Source organism: Miscanthus floridulus, chromosome 5 (assembly GCF_019320115.1).
Source record: "Miscanthus floridulus cultivar M001 chromosome 5, ASM1932011v1, whole genome shotgun sequence".
Taxonomy (NCBI): Eukaryota; Viridiplantae; Streptophyta; class Magnoliopsida; order Poales; family Poaceae; genus Miscanthus; species Miscanthus floridulus.
In genome coordinates this window covers 120,709,085-120,728,788 of record NC_089584.1, presented here as the reverse complement: position 1 = coordinate 120,728,788, position 19,704 = coordinate 120,709,085, and the positions used below count along the sequence as shown (strand labels likewise).

General features: G+C 41.2%; 2 protein-coding genes across 3 annotated transcripts; one reads left to right on the top strand and one right to left on the bottom strand.

Annotated features, from left to right (window-relative positions):
- The first annotated feature begins 1,097 nt into the window (after positions 1 to 1,097).
- On the top strand, positions 1,098 to 4,155 carry LOC136450608 (ABC transporter I family member 10-like). 2 transcript variants are annotated; one of them, XM_066451139.1, is made up of 5 exons: positions 1,098 to 1,466; positions 2,417 to 2,503; positions 3,273 to 3,398; positions 3,473 to 3,595; positions 3,824 to 4,155. In XM_066451139.1, the coding sequence occupies exons 1-5, from the start codon at positions 1,167 to 1,169 to the stop codon at positions 4,031 to 4,033; spliced, it is 846 nt and encodes a 281-aa protein (XP_066307236.1). In that variant the 5' UTR covers positions 1,098 to 1,166; the 3' UTR covers positions 4,034 to 4,155. The 2 variants fall into 2 exon arrangements, with proteins under 2 accessions (XP_066307236.1, XP_066307237.1); XM_066451140.1 differs by lacking the exon at positions 2,417 to 2,503.
- Positions 4,156 to 5,744: 1,589 nt separating this feature from the next.
- On the bottom strand, positions 5,745 to 7,977 carry LOC136450607 (NAC domain-containing protein 83-like). Its single transcript, XM_066451138.1, has 2 exons — positions 7,796 to 7,977; positions 5,745 to 7,559 (listed from the first exon to the last, which is right to left on the bottom strand). The coding sequence occupies exon 2, from the start codon at positions 6,841 to 6,843 to the stop codon at positions 5,989 to 5,991; it is 855 nt and encodes a 284-aa protein (XP_066307235.1). The 5' UTR covers positions 6,844 to 7,559; positions 7,796 to 7,977; the 3' UTR covers positions 5,745 to 5,988.
- Positions 7,978 to 19,704: the final 11,727 nt, after the last annotated feature.

Here is a 19,704-nt window from a genome sequence, read left to right as displayed (position 1 = left end):
TATCTCTATATCTTTTCTACCTCTTCTATCTTATCTTATTTTATACTCGTCTACCTAGTCATGGTGAAACCCTAGTCGCTGATTTTAAACTGGCAATTGATTCCTTTTCCCGAAAAATGAAACTGACGATCATGTATGTATCATCCTTTCTTGTGACTAGTACATTGTCTGCGGCGCAAAATCACTAATCGACGCAAGTGCATTGCCAATGCACGGGCTTTGACTACTCGATTAGTAGAGGACGAAGATTGTGAGACATAGGGGATGGTGAGGGGCGTACGTCTCCAACAAGACTTGGTAACAAGTATAATTGATTAAATAGGTGAAATCCCTCTCTCGATTTGTGATTTTCCCGTCACCTAGTACAAGACCTCCGATCTAGAGCAGATCTGGTGCAAAAAATTTCAGGACCAAACCAGATCTGCAGACTGGTAATAGTTTTGTAAGCTCTATTTTTTAGAACTCATATTCACTTCTTTTAGATGACATCTCATTCTTTTAAGGGGGTTCGACGATCGTGGTTCACCAAGCAATTGTGGCGGTTCGATGGGCAACGAGTGAGACGATGTACACACTGGTGAGTGGGCGGCAGAGGATAGCCGGTGGGTAGGGCTGGCGGCAGGGGCGAATTGAAGTGGTGGGGGTGGGCACGAGACCACAAGTGACGTGGCCGGGGGCGCCACTAGTGATCAGGCATGCTTAAAAACAACTACAGTTTAATACTATAGACTTGGTTGATATCATAAATTTGAAAATGTAGTATCATAGAGCTACTGTAAAGGCAATACTTATATTATTGTTATGATTATGATGACACATTGACGTGAAGTACTCCTACGGGTTACGACAGTGGAGTACATGTACAAGTGAAGTACATGCAACTTATTTTTTTTAGGATTATAGTACATGCAACTGATTCAAATGATACATTAGGAACTTGTCTTCTTTTTGAACGGCAGTAGGAATTTGTCTCTCTTTCTTTTTTTGAGTGGAAGTAGGAATTTGTCTTCTACTAATTAGGAAAGCGATCATTGGCGCGGCCCATCCGTGCACGAAGCCATGACAGATCGGGCCCATATTGTTATAACCATGGCCGACACCTATCCATGTAGAGCACCGGTCCAGAAACTAGTCCTGCCTCTCTTCTTACTTCTTAGCTCGCCGAGATGGCGCACGGCCTCGCCGGCGGCGTCGGCCCCCTCCGGTGCTGTCCCTCCGTGTCCTCCTCCTCCACCACCGTTCATCACACCCTGGACTCTCCCTCTCGTCGAAGCTTAGCGGTGTGCGCCTCGACCTTCCCTCCTCCAGCCGCGCCCGCCATCGAGTGCCGCGACGTCGGGCTCTCGGTGACCACGCGGCGGGGCAGGGTGTTGCCGGTGCTTAAGGGATGCTCCCTCCTTGTCCCGCCCGGGAAGCTCTGGATGCTCCTCGGCCCCAACGGCTGCGGCAAGTCCACCCTGCTGAAGGTTCCTCTTCTGAACTAGGAGGCAGCATCTCGTGTTTTTCTCTCCCACTTTATTCGTGCAGGCCTGAGAATTGAAATCGGAACTGAATTCCTCAGACTGGTGCTTGCCTTAAGCGATTGGTTTAGCACCTTTGTTATCTGCATTCGACAGTAAAACGTGGAATGCCTATGTTTCCTCCAATTTGAAACGAAGAAATAGTTTCCTGCTGTGTGTAGTGCCCAATTTACTTGGTTGATATGAGTTAGATACTGTCAATTATGTCCGGCAGTGTTTGGTTGATTTTTCGATTAGAAATGAAAATAGGATACAATCTGGATAGAATCGAGGTCCATCCCCTCAACCTCTGAACCTCGGGAGTTGCGAGCACAGATTTGTGGGGAGAAGGGGTAGTTGAACTTCATGGAAATGTTCAAGCAAGCCTTTGTACCTTCGGGGGACCCAAAATTCTCAGGAAAGGTTTTGGTGACTTGTGAATGTGCATGTCATTTAGTGTACTGATGCAACTACATATTGCTCGACAAAATTTTCAGTTTCTATCTGGGATCAATAGAAAGTCCACATTAAAAGCCAATAAGAAAATCTAATAAAACCTTTGTACAGATGCCATGAATGTCAATTCTGTATCTCTTTTGTGGTGTGGTGCATCATCACAAAGCAAGAAAAGGGTTGAGCACTGGAGCAACAAATGACAGTAGGCAGAGTTAATTTGCACCCGTTGTTTTTTGGGCCAGAATATAGTTTGTTACTTAATTATAAAAAAGAATCTAGTAACTGTTACATTCATATGGAAGAAACAAGCATGAATTTGTTTTATCTACTTGCCCTTGTAAAGTTGTTAGCTACATGCATTGTGCTCATTTCTGATTACTCGGTAACAGACCTTTGAAAATTTATTTATTCATTTATCATCACTGTCACTGGGAATAAATGCCAACAACATGTTTTTCTAGGTTTTAGCAGGTTTTCTAAATCCATCGGCTGGTACAGTGTATATAAACAGACCATGCAGCTATGTCTTCCAGAATCCTGATCACCAGGTGGTAAAACTTCTCTTTCTTTAATAGTTTTCTAACTGGTTTATTGTCAGGTTTCACGATATATTTTAAGTGGAATCTGTAGTATGCCAACACAATTAACTCACATAGCATCTATTGAATTCAGTTTCAGTGTAACCTGTATCAGCATATGTGTTAAACTCTGAGCAGCTATTGGCTATTTTACTTTGTATTGGACGAGTAAATAATGTCTTTGGTTAAACGATATAAATTGATGCTTGCAATTATACATTTAATCATGTGGCTCAATATATGAACTATGTCATAGACACGGACAATTTGTCACAAAAGCTCTTCCATGCATATCCTGCTGGAGCTCCAAATTCACACAATATCCACTTAAATGCACACGGAGCTTAGTTTTCAGGTGAGTCATGTCATGCAATCTGATTATAATATTCTTGTTCCATGCTAGAGAAAAGGTGCCATCACTTGTGCATCTAGTTCTGTGTTCCTTAGTAGCCTTCTTTGTTGGGGACATCACATTTACAGGAGTCATGTTGAATCAAATCTAACTCACTATCTACTAAACCATGAACTTTGTGATCTTCCTTTTTTTTTTGGCAAATCATACATTTATGTTCACAACTCAAATGCACACATTGGAATCAAACAAGTTCTAGCATTACGAAAGCTTCCACCTGGCCGTCAAGCCAAGAACTGCAGCCCCAGACTGTCCATGTGCCCGTCTTTGTACCATGTCTTTATATGGAAGAACTGTGGTTTTCTCAGTTCTGTCCTTTGGATGCAGGTTGTGATGCCTACAGTGGAATCTGATGTAGCATTTGGTCTTGGTAAGCTCAAACTTCCATTAGATGAGGTCAGGTTAAGGGTATCAAAATCTTTGGATGCTATTGGGATGTTGAGCTACTCTCAGGTAGGCAGCTAAAATCCAGCTTTCGGAGCATAATCTAATGTCTTCATAATGTTCATAAACCTGCATTCAAACAGAGGCCAATCCAAACTCTGAGTGGTGGGCAGAAACAGAGAGTTGCAATTGCTGGGGCGTTAGCTGAAGCATCCAAAGTATTATTGCTGGATGAACTGACCACATTCTTAGATGAACATGACCAGGTACGAATCTCCTTCATACTCTGGTTTGTATGATTCTGTGAATTTCTTTTCCATTCGTTGGAGCTTATCATCGTGCCGCCTTATATTAGTTTTGTCTAACGTGCACTGTAACGTTTTATGGCAAATGCTCTGGTAAAACTTTTGTGTTCCTAAGTCATTTTGCTGGCTGTGATAGACGTGAGTGACTGTTCAGTTCTGCACTCTGACCTCCGTTTGCTGCAACTGCAGATAGGCGTGATAAAGGCAGTGAGGAACTCTGTGGCTGCTGATGGGGAGGTTGCTGCGTTATGGGTGACTCATCGGTTGGAAGAGCTGAAATATGCAGATGGTGCCATTTATATGGAAGATGGCCAGATAATCATTCAAGGCGACGTCTCTACCATATCAAGATTTATAAAGAGAAAACAGGCACGCTACTTTGGTCATTTTGAACTCTAAATCCCGGAAGCTTTTTGGCAAAGCTTCTCTTGTGTAAATGGACTAATTGCAAAGCAACTTATTTTGTTATTGTCAACTGTAGTTTTGCTGGAGCATCGATTTTAGGCATTTTGCAAAGCAAATCATGTGCGGCATGCTTGGGTGCTTGCAACGTTGAATGTCTGCCTGTGATTCTATTCAATTGCAGACATATATGAATACGGCTTGGCCTGGGAAAAGCCTGGTCCCTTTGGACCAGGAGTCGCTGCTCGCACTAGGTAGATCGATAGATCATTTTTTTTTTACTTTGGTTCAGGCCCGGTCTGGAAGAAGCCTGGCGTCTTTGGGTTAAGTTGGGTTCGTGCTCAGTCATCAAGCTAGTTTAGTCAACTGTGGGAATTGGGAGTGAACAAGGCTGAATCTCGATAATCCGTTATGCTTAAACATGGGAAGCCAACCGATTATTTATTTTGTTGGAGTTACTTAGTAATGCAACGGAGTGCGCAACTTCATAGTAATTCTCACCTTCTGCAACATTTATCATGGTTCTTTTTGCCGAATTTTTTTATTTTTTTGACCCTTTTTAAAAAAAGTTTTTCACAAATCTGCCCCTAGAGGTATGCTTTCACAATTTAGACCCTCATCTCGGCGCCGAGCTTACACGTCTCGGTGCCAGTAAAATTGGCGCCTAGGTCTTGGTGACACGTAGACGTCGACGCAGACGTGGCAGCTAGCACGGCGCCATAGATCTTGGCGCCGAGCTTGGCGATCTATGGCGCCATGCTAGCCTTATAGGTGGGCCTCAACCCTTCCTTTCTCTCTTCCTCCCTTTCTCTCCCGTTCTCTCTCAGCTCTCTATCTCCCTCCCGACCGCGCGCCGCCCCGCCGCGCCCGCCCTGTGCCGACAAGCCGCAACAGCACATGGGCACTGGAACACCACTAGGCAGAGGCAATGGGTCGAAGGCATTTCCGGTCATCCGGCCATAACTACAATTCAACCAATTTCGTTCTAAAAATTGAAAGCAATTAACATTAAACCCTAAACCTAGGGTTTTCCATTTGATGCACAACAATGAGTCCATAATATAACAACATGCGCTGAGGTTATCTTGGTTTGCTAACTTTTTCACGCCCATCCTACGGTTTATAATACAAATATTAAAAATTGTATGAAACCTTAAGTAATGATGACCGAAAAATATGACTAATTTATACTGAATCGATGCGAAAAAAAAAACTAGGAGGGGACCGAGGATACCTTACTCTCGAAGATCTACGGATCAAATCAAAATTTCCAAGGTCCAATATGCCGATTCGTGAGGTAGCGCAAAGTGGGGAGAGCAAAAACCCGAGGGAGGAGAAAGAAAAGGAAGAAGCCTCGGCCAGGAAGGTTGGGCGCTGGTTTAAAACACCACCTCGGCGCCATAGATCTTGGCGCTAAGCTCGACGCCAATGATCTCGGTGCCGAGGTGGCTGCCATGTCATCACCACGTCTGCGTCGCCCCAAGACCTTGGCGCCAAATAACCTGGCGCCGAAATGTGTAAGCTCGGCGCCAATAACAACGGCGTCAAGATGAGGGTCTATATTTTGAAAGCATGCCTTCAAGGGTAGATTTGTGAAAAACTTTTAAAAAAAGGCAAAAAAAAAAACACAAAAAATTCGGGTTCTTTCAGTATCATTCATCGTATATATGTAGAACTGAAAAATAGTAACAAAACAATAGCAGAGACACAAGCAGATTTTGGAATCGTCCACACTCACCAATGATCACAAAATATGACATCATTTCGTCGTTAAGACAAGTCAAGAAGGTTAAACTAGTACTAACAGGGCAGCAGAAACGCTGTTTCATAAAAAAGGCAGTTCCTACGCAGGAATGGAAGAATCCACCAACGCACAAAATCAAAAGATACAGCAATTCGCTATCTCGAGCTACAACAAGTTAAGGAGCTAAATCGATCTACGGCGTGTTTGATCATGCGTCGTCCGGCAGCATCGGCTCATTGCGAGAAGTCAACAGGTCAGGCAAAGAGTTCATGTAGTCGAAACTGTCGTCATCCACCAACGTGGGCAAGTCCTGATCATAGCCTGCTCCTGCGTCCTCCACATCAGCGGGATTGGCGCTGACAACATCCACCGCCACCGCAGGGAAAGCAGTGAGGTACTCTTCGACGAGCAGGGCAGCGTCTTCCTCCGCGGCACTCCAGGTAGCGGTGGCGATTGCTCCTGCTGCTTCATCATCCACTTCCTCCTCGTCCTCGAACTCGTCGTCGTCGCCCCTATGCTGCGCATCCCTGCTGTTCTTCTTGGTGTTCTTGCCGTGGCCACTGAAGCGGATGCAGTACACCCTCACCGGCGACCGCGCGAGCTCGGGCGGGGCGGTGATGGAGTACTCGTGCATGACCCAGCCCGTGCTGCCCTTGACACCGTGCTCCTGGAAGTTGAGCCCGTACTTGTCCCACTCGATCTCGATCTTCTCGGCGCTGCCGTGCACGCGCACGCGCAGCTTCTTCTTGACCTCCTGCCCTTCTTCCTCCTGCTGGCGCTTCCTCTTGCCCTGCCCTTGCCAGGTCCCATGTCCCACGCAGGTTCGCTTCTGGCGGTTGCCCTTGGCGTTCATGGCCTGACACGCCGCGAAGAAGAAGGCCAGGTGCTTCCGCCCGTGCTTCTCGAGGAGAGCCCACGGCGGCGCGCTTAGCGGATCGTCCTCGATGATGTCGTTCGGCAGGAGGGGCTGGTCCTGGATGCGAGGGAGCAGGCAAAGCTCGACCACCTCCTCGTCAGTGGGCACGAAACGGTAGCCAGGAGGAAGACCATGCTCCGTGGCCATGGACGGTGGCTCTAATGCTCCTGCCGGCGGCGGCTCGCTAGGGATTATTGGCGTGGCGTGGCGTGGTGCGGCAGCAGAGAGGAGAAATGAGAAAGGATCGGTGTGGGCGCTAGAGGAGAGGGGATCGGAGGCATTTATAAAACGGCGGGAACCAAAAGCGCGTTCTGGATCCAGCCTTCTCAAGACGACCCTGCAGTTTGGAACAGAGTTTTTTCATACGAATTTCATAGGACCCTTGTTCGTCCATTTTCCTAACGTCATTGCCGGTTTGGAACCAAGGAATGGGCGAGAAATTTTCAATAGGTTCAACAACAAAACATTTACTCTCGGACGAATCAACAAAATGAGCCGGAGAGCACTGTTCTAAGAACCAAGGAATCAGACTCTGTTGCTCTTCTTCCTCACCGGAGAGCTACAGTTCTAAAAAAGAACATTATCCATTTCATTCGAACCATTTTAGGAAAGAGAAGACTAACAATTATGCCACATTTTTAAGCAGATCGAGCTGATTTTGAACTCGAAATATACATAAACAAAAAATGCTAAATCCAATGCCCAGAAGTAAAAATCAGGAGGTGAGAAGCCGTATACCTGCTTGGCGTCCTTCTCCCCTATCCTTCACCTTCGATTTGCTGCCGCCTACACCACTAACGAGTTGGGCAATGGTGAGATTGGGTTTTTTATTTCCTGTTGTTGAGAGGCATGGACGATGGAACCTGATGAAAGGGATAGATAAGGACGATGACATTTTGCACACTATCTGACACACTCTCTCTCGCTAAGTCTAGTGGAGTATCTGGCAAATGTCCTGGCCTTTATATAGCATATAAGTGTTAGAACTTATGATTCATAGGATGTTAATTAGCCTAATCCGGTGAACACCTAATCCGCACTTAGTAATTAATTAGACTTAATTGTACTTTAGTAATTAATTAGACTTAATTGTACTGACCTTAATCGGAGGTGCTCATTAGAGCCGCTGAAGTCCACGTGCCTGCTCGAGTAGCAGGCATGACGTCGATCTCCTTCTCCAATGGGCCTGGGCGACGAGGACGAGAGAGACGCCGGCACTGAGTGGCTGGTGGCTGGATCCGGGTCTTCAGGACCACTCCCGAGCTCACCTTGATCGGTAGGTCTTAGGTTAATTAGAGCTAATTACCATCATCACTAATCACAGAGATGCCTCCATCTTATATAGCTTGGTGTGGCCTGGGACCAGGCCCATTAGTCAGTTATTAGGGTGGGCCCCCGATCATGGAACTATTAACGGACTATTAGTCCCTAATGACTCGGTCAGTCTTTGACTAAGCCGACATCATTCCAACATTCAATTTTATTATTAGTCCAATTCTCAATAGAGTAGTGTACTAAGATGAAAAATCATAACAGGCAATTAAGCACCATTAGATCAAGCATATGTAGTAGACCACCCTATATTAAATAGAACAATCACTTACACTTATTAGAGAGAACTTATGGGTAGATAACACTATGTATTTTAAACCACTCTTTCAATAGAACAATGCACCAAGATAAAACGATTGCAACAGTCAATTAAGTACTGATGAATCCCGCCACTATAGCGCACCATTCATGTCTCAAAATAGTTCATTCTTAGTCTTATGATGGCCTCTTTATGATCCTATTATGCAGTTTGTTTTCACTTATACCTTTGTGCACATACAGAGAATTATTTATACTTCCAGAATCACAATTTTGAGATCTCAATCTTATCCCATATGGTAGGCTACCAATAATCTTAATGCCGGCAACTTAAGGTAGGCCTATGGTGGAAAAACTTAAATTGAATATGGTGATCAACACTTAAACTTAAACACTTAAAGCTCTAAACTTACATAGTGAGCACCGACATCTTAAACTTTTATAATTAACTTTGATTCTGGGTTGGTGTTTCACACTATATTTGGTTTGGCAAAAATCTCTTGACATGTTACTCGAACCAAAATAAAGCTGCACTTCTTATGTATAATATATTCCGGGATGAATATCTTATGCTAAAAATAACTTATAAGGATAACTTTATTCTTAATAAACTAATATAAACTTAACTTATATTAACTAAACATGCTATAACTTAGTTTAACATTAGAACTTATACTTTAAAGATAGGTTGAAGCCATTCCACAGTATGGCTCCCCCTGACAAGATTGTTGATAAATACTTATGTGAAATTCTTAATATCAACACATCTTGCAAAAGAAGATTAATGTCATAGTAACCCATAACTTAGTGGTTACTAGACTTCTTAGTCATGAGCATGTAATACTTTTATATGCATAAAAGCAAGAATGCTTTATAACCTTCCAAGGGTCCATTCCTAGACTATGTTTGCCAAGAATCCCGGTCATTAGCTTTAAGGGCGTGTAATAACTTAGTCATAATATTTATAGCTTACTTATAATACTTATGACTTAATTATAGTACTTATATGTAATGCTTATGTCAGCGTATATCTAATGAGAAAAGCTTATCGCCCTTAAATTGGAGTATGACTAATTTTTCAACTTATGGAATAATTTCAAATACTCCTTTTTTATGGACCCATCTTGGTGATTCTTAGTATTTAAATAAGTATAAGAGACATCACCAAGACAAACTTATGTAATATCTCTATTCCTTTACTTATAGTCAACAAGATAAAATAAAATGATTAACTTTATACCTCTGCTTATCTTATTGTGATTATAAAATAAATGGTAAACAATAACCACTTATGATTTTCTTACTTTATTATGGAGAGCTTATTATCTTTTCCCTTTAAAGTCACTTCGGTTATGTGGACCCATAACAGGCCATTGTTTTGACTCCATCAGGACTTTATATTATCTTCAAAATGAATGAATGCTTAAAAGAATTTAACTTATGATACTTAAAAGTGCTTAACTTATTATTACCTTATTGACTTAAAGGATCACCTAATGAAATGGATTATTGTGAAAACTCCAATCTACCCCTCGAAATGTGAACCAAACAACCGTGGCACATTTCAAAGTCTTATATTAAAACCACTTCATCAGGTTATTTTATCTTTTAGCATGCACATTTCTTTTGAGCTTAATCTTAATACTTCAAACTTAAGCAATTGATCAAAGGAATTGCTCCCCCTGATCCTTACCATCATGAAACTTTTTATGATAAGAACTTAAACTTTTCTAATAAGTGCTTAATTATGTGCATAATCTTTGCACTTAAACTTAAGACAATAATCTTACTTTATTCTTTGTCACGATACATATAAAGCAACTCAAACTTATGGTTGCGCTTAACAATAGAGATACATAATCTTAAATACAAAAGAACTAAATTAAGAGTTCAACATGGTATTAATCCTACACTGATCAGATCAATAACATGTCAATAATACAATTAAAAGAAAAAATGTACTTAAAATAGATGACACATGAATACAATCACCGTTGGGCAGAAAGTATCTATACGCCAAGTCTTATGTCTCCAACCAAGATTTCTCGTTGGTTCCATCTTAATTAGAGACATATGCTCTCTAACCAAAACTCCCCGTTGGTTCCATTTTGATTAAAGAGAAGCAACTTAGTGACCATGTTGATAAATGCTTGAGATTGCAACTTCAGATTAATTAAATGACAAGTGACTATAAACAACGGTGGTCATAATACAACCACAAGACACAAAAACAATCATATAACTTATCAGGTCTCTTGCAAGTAATAACTTATCGGAGTAACTGGTCAACATATACTTGATTGCAGAAGTGTAAAAATAACTTAATTTAATAATGAGGCTATTAAATTTAGTCTTAGTGTAATCCTAAAAGGGTCTTAAATATTTCTTATAGCCTTCCTTAAGAATGTCCAAAAGCTTTATGTTATGCCCAAGAAAGGCCTTATGAAAAAGTAGCTTAGGATAATATAGCCAAAATATTAGTGGGCAATAAAATTGTGACAATCAATAGCTATAAACAACTTTGGTCTAAATATAACTATGAAAGCAACTTAAATAAAGCCCAAAACTTAGTTACAAACATTTTAATTATGAGTAAAAACTAGAGAATAAATAAATGCTTAGAATTAGGGAAAGAAGAATACTTATGCATTTTTTAATAACTTAAATAGCCCATTATTTAAACTTAGTTTAAATATGCCCACACTTAATATGAACTTTAATTTCTGCAACTAAATTTTCCCATTGGTTCCAACTTAATCGGAGAAAAGAACTTAAACTTATGGTGGGAATATATATTATACTTAGAAAATAAAACTTATTCATATATATACTTATGAAAAAACTTAAATAAATCCACTTAATAATTAAACTTAGTCTTAGTTTTATATATAAACTATAACTTAACCATTGGCACACTTAAGTAAATAATTCTCAGATTAAATTTTCCCATTGGTTCTAATTTAACCAGAGGACATATCATAATTTTTCGTAGCGTAGTTAACTTATATTCATTTGCTAATTCTTAGTCTTATACATTTGCTAAATATACTTAAACAGTGCAGTAAATAAAATGAGAAGACTTATTGAAATGCACTGAAAAGAGAGAAACTTATTAGGCCCAGAAAATAAATTCGACCTAGCTTAGCTCGGCAAAGGCTAACAGGCCTAAACCTGGGCATGGGCCAATAAATGGCCTTCGGGCCTCTTCATCCTGCCAGCCCAGCAGGACACGTGCATCCCTAGTGAAAAGTCCTAATATGACGAGAGGGGAGTGAATAGCCTATTTATGATCTCTACAAGGCACTAGAGTAATTGATTAGTATAACAAACGGTGTAATATAATTTTGCTCTAGCTCTACAAGGGTTGCAAGCCACCTATTCCAACAATTCTAGTTACTATGATCACTAGCACACACAACAAGCTATGTCACAACTCACTAAGCTAGTGTGCTCTCAAAGACTAACTAAAGAGCCACACTAACCAAACTAATAAGATGTCAAAGACTAACTACACTAAAGAGCTTGACAACTAGTTTGCAAGGAATATAAAGAAGTGAGTAGGGTGATTATACTGCCTTGTCGAGGAATGAACCAATCACAAGATGTAGACAATCCAATCACCAGAAGAAATCCAATCACACAACAGACACAAGATTTTTCTCCCGAGGTTTACGTGCTTGCCGGCACACTAGTACCCATTGTGTCGACCAACACTTGGTGGTTCAGTGGCTAAGAGGTGTTACACAAACCTCGTCCACATAATTGGACATGGCAAGACCTACCCACAAGTGAGGTAGCTCAATAACACGAGTAATTTACTAGAGTTGCCTTTGGCGCTCCACCGGGAAGGCACAAGACCCCTCATAAGCAACCGATCGAGGCCGGAGACAATCACCAACTCCGCACAATGATCCTCCAATCATCGGGCCATCTAGATGTTGGTAAACACCAAGAGTAATAAGCTCACAACCAGCCCAAATCACCCAACTAGTGCCACAAGATGATGCAACTCAATGCAACGCACTAGAGGCTCTCCAATCTCGCTAAAGATGATGAAATCAAGTGAACAAGTGAGTGGAGTGTGTTGCTCTACTTCCAAAGGGTGTGCATAAGTGTAAGAGGTGCCAAGAGAGTAGCCAAGGCCAGCCACACCCTCTATTTATAGCCACACAAGCAAATAGAGCTGTTACCCTTGGAGCTGCTTTTTGTGAGGGCACCGGATAGGGCGGTGACTGGTACCAGACAGGGTGGCGGTGCCATCCAATGGTCGAATTCCAATGGGGGCACCGGACAGCGTGGCGGTGCCGTCCAATGGTCGAATTCCAATGGGAGCACCGGACAGGGTGGCGGTGGCACCGCCATGAGGGTGGCGGTGACCACCCAGCCGAGCCTCTGGTTTACCCTGCTCTCTGGATAAAAGGGGCGGTGCACCGCCGTGCCCATGGCGGTGACCTCCCTTGCTTGTGCTCGTCTCAAGAGAAAAACAGTGGTGGCATCGGACACCCAGTGGCGGTGACCAGGCGATGCACCACCACGCCCGAGGCGGTGTACACCAGTGTGTCCAATGACCACCCCAAACCAGCCGCTCTCAGCCCTTCTCTACTGAGCCCAGGTGGGCAACACCCTAGGGGTGGCAGTGCCACCAGATAGGGTGTGACGGTGCCACCCAGGCATCTCCACTAGCTCACCGAGTTGCAAACTTTTGCGTGATTCGATCAACGTCAACTCAAGCTACTCCCCCTAACTCTCAAAGTGTTTTCTCAAAACATGTTAGAGACAAGTTAGCATTTCTCAAAACATTTTTGATAAATATTTTTGCCTGCTCTCCGATGTGCACTAGGCCTAAATGCAATGCATGAAGTCCAACACCTAGTGACACTAGATGACCGAATTGTCTAGTTAAGAACCCCTCTTAATAGTATGACCATCTATTCTAAATGTGATCACACTCTCTATAGTGTCTTGATCACCAAAACAAAACCCCTATTTATACCTTTGCCTTGATCTCGAAAGGGTTTTATTTTTCTCTTTCTTTTTTCCAAGTTGAGCACTTGATCATCATCACATGTGGCCATTTTCATCATTTCATGTGATCAACATCACCATATGAGTGCCACCATGCTCCATACTTGGATTTGCACCAACCTAGCTCATATCATAACTCATGACAAACATTAGTACATAGGTTTCATCAATTATCCAAAACCAAACTAGGGCTTTCAATCTCCCATTTTTTGTAATTGATGACAACCTATTGACAAAGATATTCAATTAAATCATTTTTGGATTCATGTTGGTTGCCCAAGCATATTATCATGTGTAAAGGTTATGGACAAGTTTCATCAACCCAAATTTGTAGTATTAGCTCCCTCTACATATGTGCTAAGTGTTTGGATTTGAAAGCTTGCACATATGCATGGATTTGAAGTTTGGGAGAGTAATAGCTACCAAATGATGCTAAGGTGTAAAGAATGGACCTTTGAAGCGTGATACTAATCGGAGTTGCCATTTGAACACCATCCTTAGCACCATGGTTACTTAGATAGCTCTTGCACAACATAAACACTAGATACCTCATGAGATCAATATTATAAGCAAGGCTCTAGTACCACTTGTAAAACAAACAAGGCATATCTAACTATCATCCTATGCATGCTAGTTTTCATTTCATCAATCATATTCTATAATCTAGCATACACCACACAAGCATAGATAGGGAATTTTAGAACTTGTGCATGCAAGCAAACATATGTAATGCACATACAAATGCAACATACAAGTTTATGAGCTTGCTCCCTACTTATGTGCTTCAAATTTTAATTGATCCTCTTACAATGTCATTTCATTTGTTTGCTCCCTGTCTCTTACTATCTTTGTGAATTTCTCTCCCCCTTTGTCAACAATTAGCATAAAAGGTGAGCTCAAATTTTTAGATAGGTTGGGGCAAAACCATGTTGTAACACCCTAAAATTTGCCTCTTTTAAAAAAATAGGTTTAAAAGGATTTATTTCTGAATTTTGTGCTCATGAAATATAGGAAAATAAAACTTTTTATTAAATTAAAATTCATCATAAGGTTTAGCAACATGTTTGTGCATACATGCCCTTGCATTTGATGCATTTGGTTGAGTGGCTTTGATTGAAAATTTGAAATGGCTTAAATTGCTTTTGGAAAGAAATTAAAAATGGCTTTGAAGTAAAAGAAAAGAAAATTAGGAAATCAAAGCATTTCAAAAGTTGTAAAAATTTATTTTTGACAACTAACCAAAATTTCTCATTTTTATTTGAATTGAAAAGCATATTCAAAATTCTATTTGAATTTGATGAAGGATCATATTTGCATTTAGATTGAAAAAAAAAGAAAATGGGCAAAAGAGTTTCTTTACTCCTCTCTCCTTCTCTCTCTGTTTCAGCCCAGCAGCCATCTTTTCTTTTCTTTTCCCGTGTGGCCCGCTTAGCTCCGTAGGACTGCAGCCCAACCCGCTCGGCCTAGCTCGGCCGTTTCCCTCCCTTTGGCCCAGCGCGCGTCGGCCCATCTCTCGTGCACACGTTCCACCCTCCCTCTCGCTGACCCCATTGGCCCACATGTCGGAGCCATCTTCCTCGCATCATGTCCAAGCCAAACTCCATCCCCGCCGAAGCCGTACGACTCCGTATCCGCTACACTGCCGTCCTAAGCCGTGCTGCCCAAGCCGCTCTACCCCTTAAATATTGGATGCCCGTGCCCGCCGCGTCCAACCCCATAGCAAGCGTCGCCCCTGCCCGAGCTGGGGTAGCCAACCCTCGCACCGCCTCGCCTCGAGCAAACTTTGCACCATCGCCGAACCTGCATCAGCTGCCAAATCATGTGTGTCGCCGTCACCGTCCCTCAACTGTTTCAACATGTACCTCCATCGAGTTCTAAGTGTCTCCCTCCTGCTCCTCGTATTTTTTCCCGTGAAGTTTCGTGGTTGGAATCACCGAAACCGTCTGGAAGCGCCGTTCCGGCCATGGTGCCACCGCGCCGGCTACTGTTCCAATGGCAGCCTCCTCCCTCTCTCTTCTTGTTTTGATCCTGGCCGTCCAAATCTAGATCAAGGGCTAGGAATAGAACTTACCCCTTCGCGTGGCTGTTTTACTAAAGAGTCCCCGCGCTTTTCAATAATTGAACCCGCAGTCCAAAACATTTTTCCTGAGTCCATTTTCTTCTTTTGAAAGCGTACTTTGTTTCGGTTAGATTGAAAATACGTTTTCACTTATTTACATATTTGTCACTGATTTTGTTTTAGCCATAATTTCTCTATTTTAACTCTGATTTGATCCGTTCAACTTGCATTAGGTTTGTAATTTCATAATCTACATGTTCATACTACTGTTAGATATGTTTTCAACTTTTAAAATTTGAGGTTAGATTTAATCTATTATTTTATTAATGGAAATCTTGTTTAAATCATATCTTCTGCGTTTTAGATCCGAATTGACCCATTCAAGTTGCATTAGATTCATAGCAACAAGATCTACGCGTTAGTAACAATGTTTATCATATCACTATTTATGAAATTTCATAGTTTAGATCATATATTGATTAATAATTATGTAACTGGGTTTTGTAAATAAAATATGATTTGTTTTATTTTAGTTTTATAATTCAAATCTAAATTTGACTTAATTCAATAAGCTTCTATATAGTTAAAATAAATGAAGCCTATAGTTTTCTTTTCCATATATATAGTAAATCTATCGGTAGATGTATCTTTTTAATCGTAGTTCCGGTTAGCATGCCTCTCGTGTTTGTGTGTTCGTAGCGATGCGTAGAATCGTATTTCAAACTCTTTCACTTATTTTTCTATGATTGGTATACTGTTCTAATTTAGATCTATTGTTTTTTTCGTGTATGATTGTATGGATGCTTGTGTGGTGCTTTATGATTTCGTCCAGTCGCTGAGATATACGTGGTGATCAAGAAGAAGAAGAAGAAGAACATTGAAGATTAAAGCTTACCGAAGGATCGGTGTTTTAAGGCAAGTATAATATGAGGCTCCTTGTTACCTATTCACTTTAATGCAATCTCAATTCATGTGCATGTGTTAATGAATTGCTTGGAGTCTACCTATCTTGATATTGATTATCCTATCCTTGATATACCTATGGGTTTTGCATGTGGGTAGTATGCTCAGTTTGCTTTAACTAATGTTGATTAAAGAATACAATTAAAGATACATGCAACATGATATTAAAAGATGCTTTTTAGCAACATGGAAACAAGGGGGCTAGAGCATTGGGCCTTTTCTTAGGATGCTCTAGTTTCTCTCCATAAAGACTTATCTTTAAGTGACAACCCAGGACTTACAGTACAACCATGAGGACTACATGGCTCTGGTCTTAGTCTAGTACCTTGCTCTTTCTAGTTTGTAGCAGTTTACCGAAAGGGCAAGAGGGGCATACCGGGCCGGGTATGGGCCTCATCCCCAAGGTGTGTACTATGCTACGTGTATCAGTGCCACTTTTGGAGATGACTCCATAACACTTGGGAGATGGAATCCTTAGTGACTGCTCCTTATTAGAATGACTATGGAAAAGCTTCATAGTGTACCCTGCCTGCTCACCTTAGAAGTGTTTTGGGAGTTGCAAACCCGGGCATATGGGTAACACGACTCGTGGTGAAAGTGTACAACCTCTGTAGAGTGTAAAACTGGTATATCAGCCGTGCTCATGGTCACGAGTGGCCTTGGAACATTTATGGAATAGATGATGAACACTGATGATACTAATGATAAAGATGCTCACTAATGATTATTGTTTATGCTATTCATTATTCATGTTTACCTAATCATGTGTTTATATGGGCTTGTGAATAAACTTGTTGCCACCCAATTGCTAAAAGATGACTTATTAAAAGCTAATCACAGTTAACCAGTGTCAGCCTTTTGAGCCTCATGAACCCCATGTTATATTTGTTGAGTACGACATGTACTTACGCTTGCTTTATTTTTCAAATATTTGGATGAAAATTTTGGATGGGTACCGGATTGCTAGAGTTTGGAGAAATTAGGCTTGTGATCAGCCAGTCAGTTGTCCCTGTGGATTTGGAGTCTTTGCCTGAAGATCAAAGTTGTCTTTCCGCTGTCTATACTCTGAGGTTATATTCTCTATACTAAGTACATTACATATTGAGCATTGTCAATTGATATTACCCTTATTTGTAGCTATATGTGATATTTGACTTCCTGGGCTCACATATGGTGTGTATCTGGTTTGTCCTTAAAACCGGGTGCTACACATGTGAAGTGATGATCATTTTCCAAATTTGGTTCAATCTAGATCACTTGTAAAAGATATTTAACTCGGTTTGATCCAAGGGCAAGCTTCTTCACACCTCCAAATAAGGGTTATCATGCACCATGTGGAGTTAAACACTTATAGCTCATTTTCTAGATCAAACACTAGGTTCACAAGCCCACAAACATGTCATATGCTACCACTAGATCATTTCAAGCATACAAACAATAGTGGTACCATACAAGGATCAAATTCATTTGATTTCATGAATAAGCATAAGACATGATAGGAATAACTAGATGCACTAAACAAGTCCTTAGCAATGGATGAATGACATGTCAATCAACTTTACCTTGTTTTGCTCAAAGGAGAGACATGTCATATAATGGAGGGTGCATCAACACATATTTGAGAAGTCAAGTATGTTCAATTCATTCCTTAGCTTGTAAAACCTCTTCTCATCAAGTGGCTTGGTGAATATATCGGCAAGTTGATCATTGGTGCCCACCCTCTCAATGCATATGTCCCCTTTTTGTTGGTGATCTCTTATGAAATGACAGCGGACATCTATGTGCTTTGTTCTTCAATGTTGAACCAGATTGTTGGTGAGCTTCATGACACTCTCATTGTCACATAGCAATGGCACTTGTTTGAATTTGATTCCAAAGTCACTCAAAGTAGCCTTCATCCAAAGTAACTGAGCACAACTACCGGACAAGATGTACTCCGCTTCGGCGGTTGAAAGTGCTACCCTATTTTGCTTCTTTGATGGCCAAGATACAAGTGATCTTTCCAATAGTTGACTTGTGCCCGATGTGCTCTTTCTCTCAACTTTGCAGCCCGCATAATTGGGAGTCCGAATATCCAATCAACTCAAATCTTGCTCATTTGGGATACCACAATCCAACATTTTGTATATGCTTCAAGTACCTCAATATTCTCTTTGTTGTCTTCAGATGACTTTCTCTTGCTGAGGCTTGAAATCTAGCACACATGCACATACTAAACATCACATCTGGTCTTGATGCAGTCACATAGAGTAGGCTTCCAATCATAGACCGATACATCTTTTAATCCACCATATTGCCACTAGCATCACTATCCAAGTTTTCATTTGTCCCCATTGGTGTACTAAAAGCTTTAGCATCATCCATTCCAAACTTCTTGAGCATGTCTTTAATGTACTTGCCTTGACTCACAAATATGTCATTCTTCATTTGCTTGATTTGAAGACCAAGGAAGTAACTAAGCTCTCTAATCATGGACATCTCAAACTCACTTGCCATCATCTTTCCAAACTCCTCATAAAAATCTTGATTGGTTGATCCAAATATGATATCATCAACATGGATTTGTAATACAAACAAGTTTTTACCAATCTTCTTGGTAAAGAGAGTGGTGTCAACCTTGCCCATAATGAACCCCTTAGAGAGTAGGAAATCTCTCATACCATGCTCTTGGTACTTGCTTTAAACCATATAAAGCCTTCTTTAACTTGTAAACATGGTTGGGTCTCTTCTCATCTTCAAAACCGGGAGATTGCTCAACACACACAAGCTCATTGATGTACCCATTGAGAAATGCACTCTTTCCATCCATTTGGTACAACTTGATGTTATGGGCACAAGCATAGGCTAACAAGATCCTAATTGCTTCCAATCTTGCAACCGGAGCATAAGTTTCTCCAAAGTCAAGACCTTCAACTTGAGTGTAACCTTGAGCCACTAATCTTGCTTTGTTCCTTACTGCTCTCCTATCTTGATCTTGCTTGTTGCGAAAGACTCATTTGGTTCCAATCACATTATGATCCTTAGGTCTCTCAATTAACTCCCATACTTGATTTCTTGTGAAGTTATTTAGCTCTTCATGCATAGCATTGACCCAATCAACATCCAACAAAGCTTCATCAATCTTATTTGGTTCAATGGATGACACAAATGAGAAATGTTCACAAAATGATGCCAATCTTGATCTTGTTTGCACACCTTTTGAGATCTCACCAATTATAGAGTCCAATGGATGATCTCTTACAACATTGGTAGGTTAGAGCACTTGCACTTGATTGCTTGCATTTGATTGATCACTTGGTTGAGATGATGAACTAACCACGTGTTGTTGATCTTGCACTTTGTCATCACTAGCACTTGCTTGAGCTTGATCA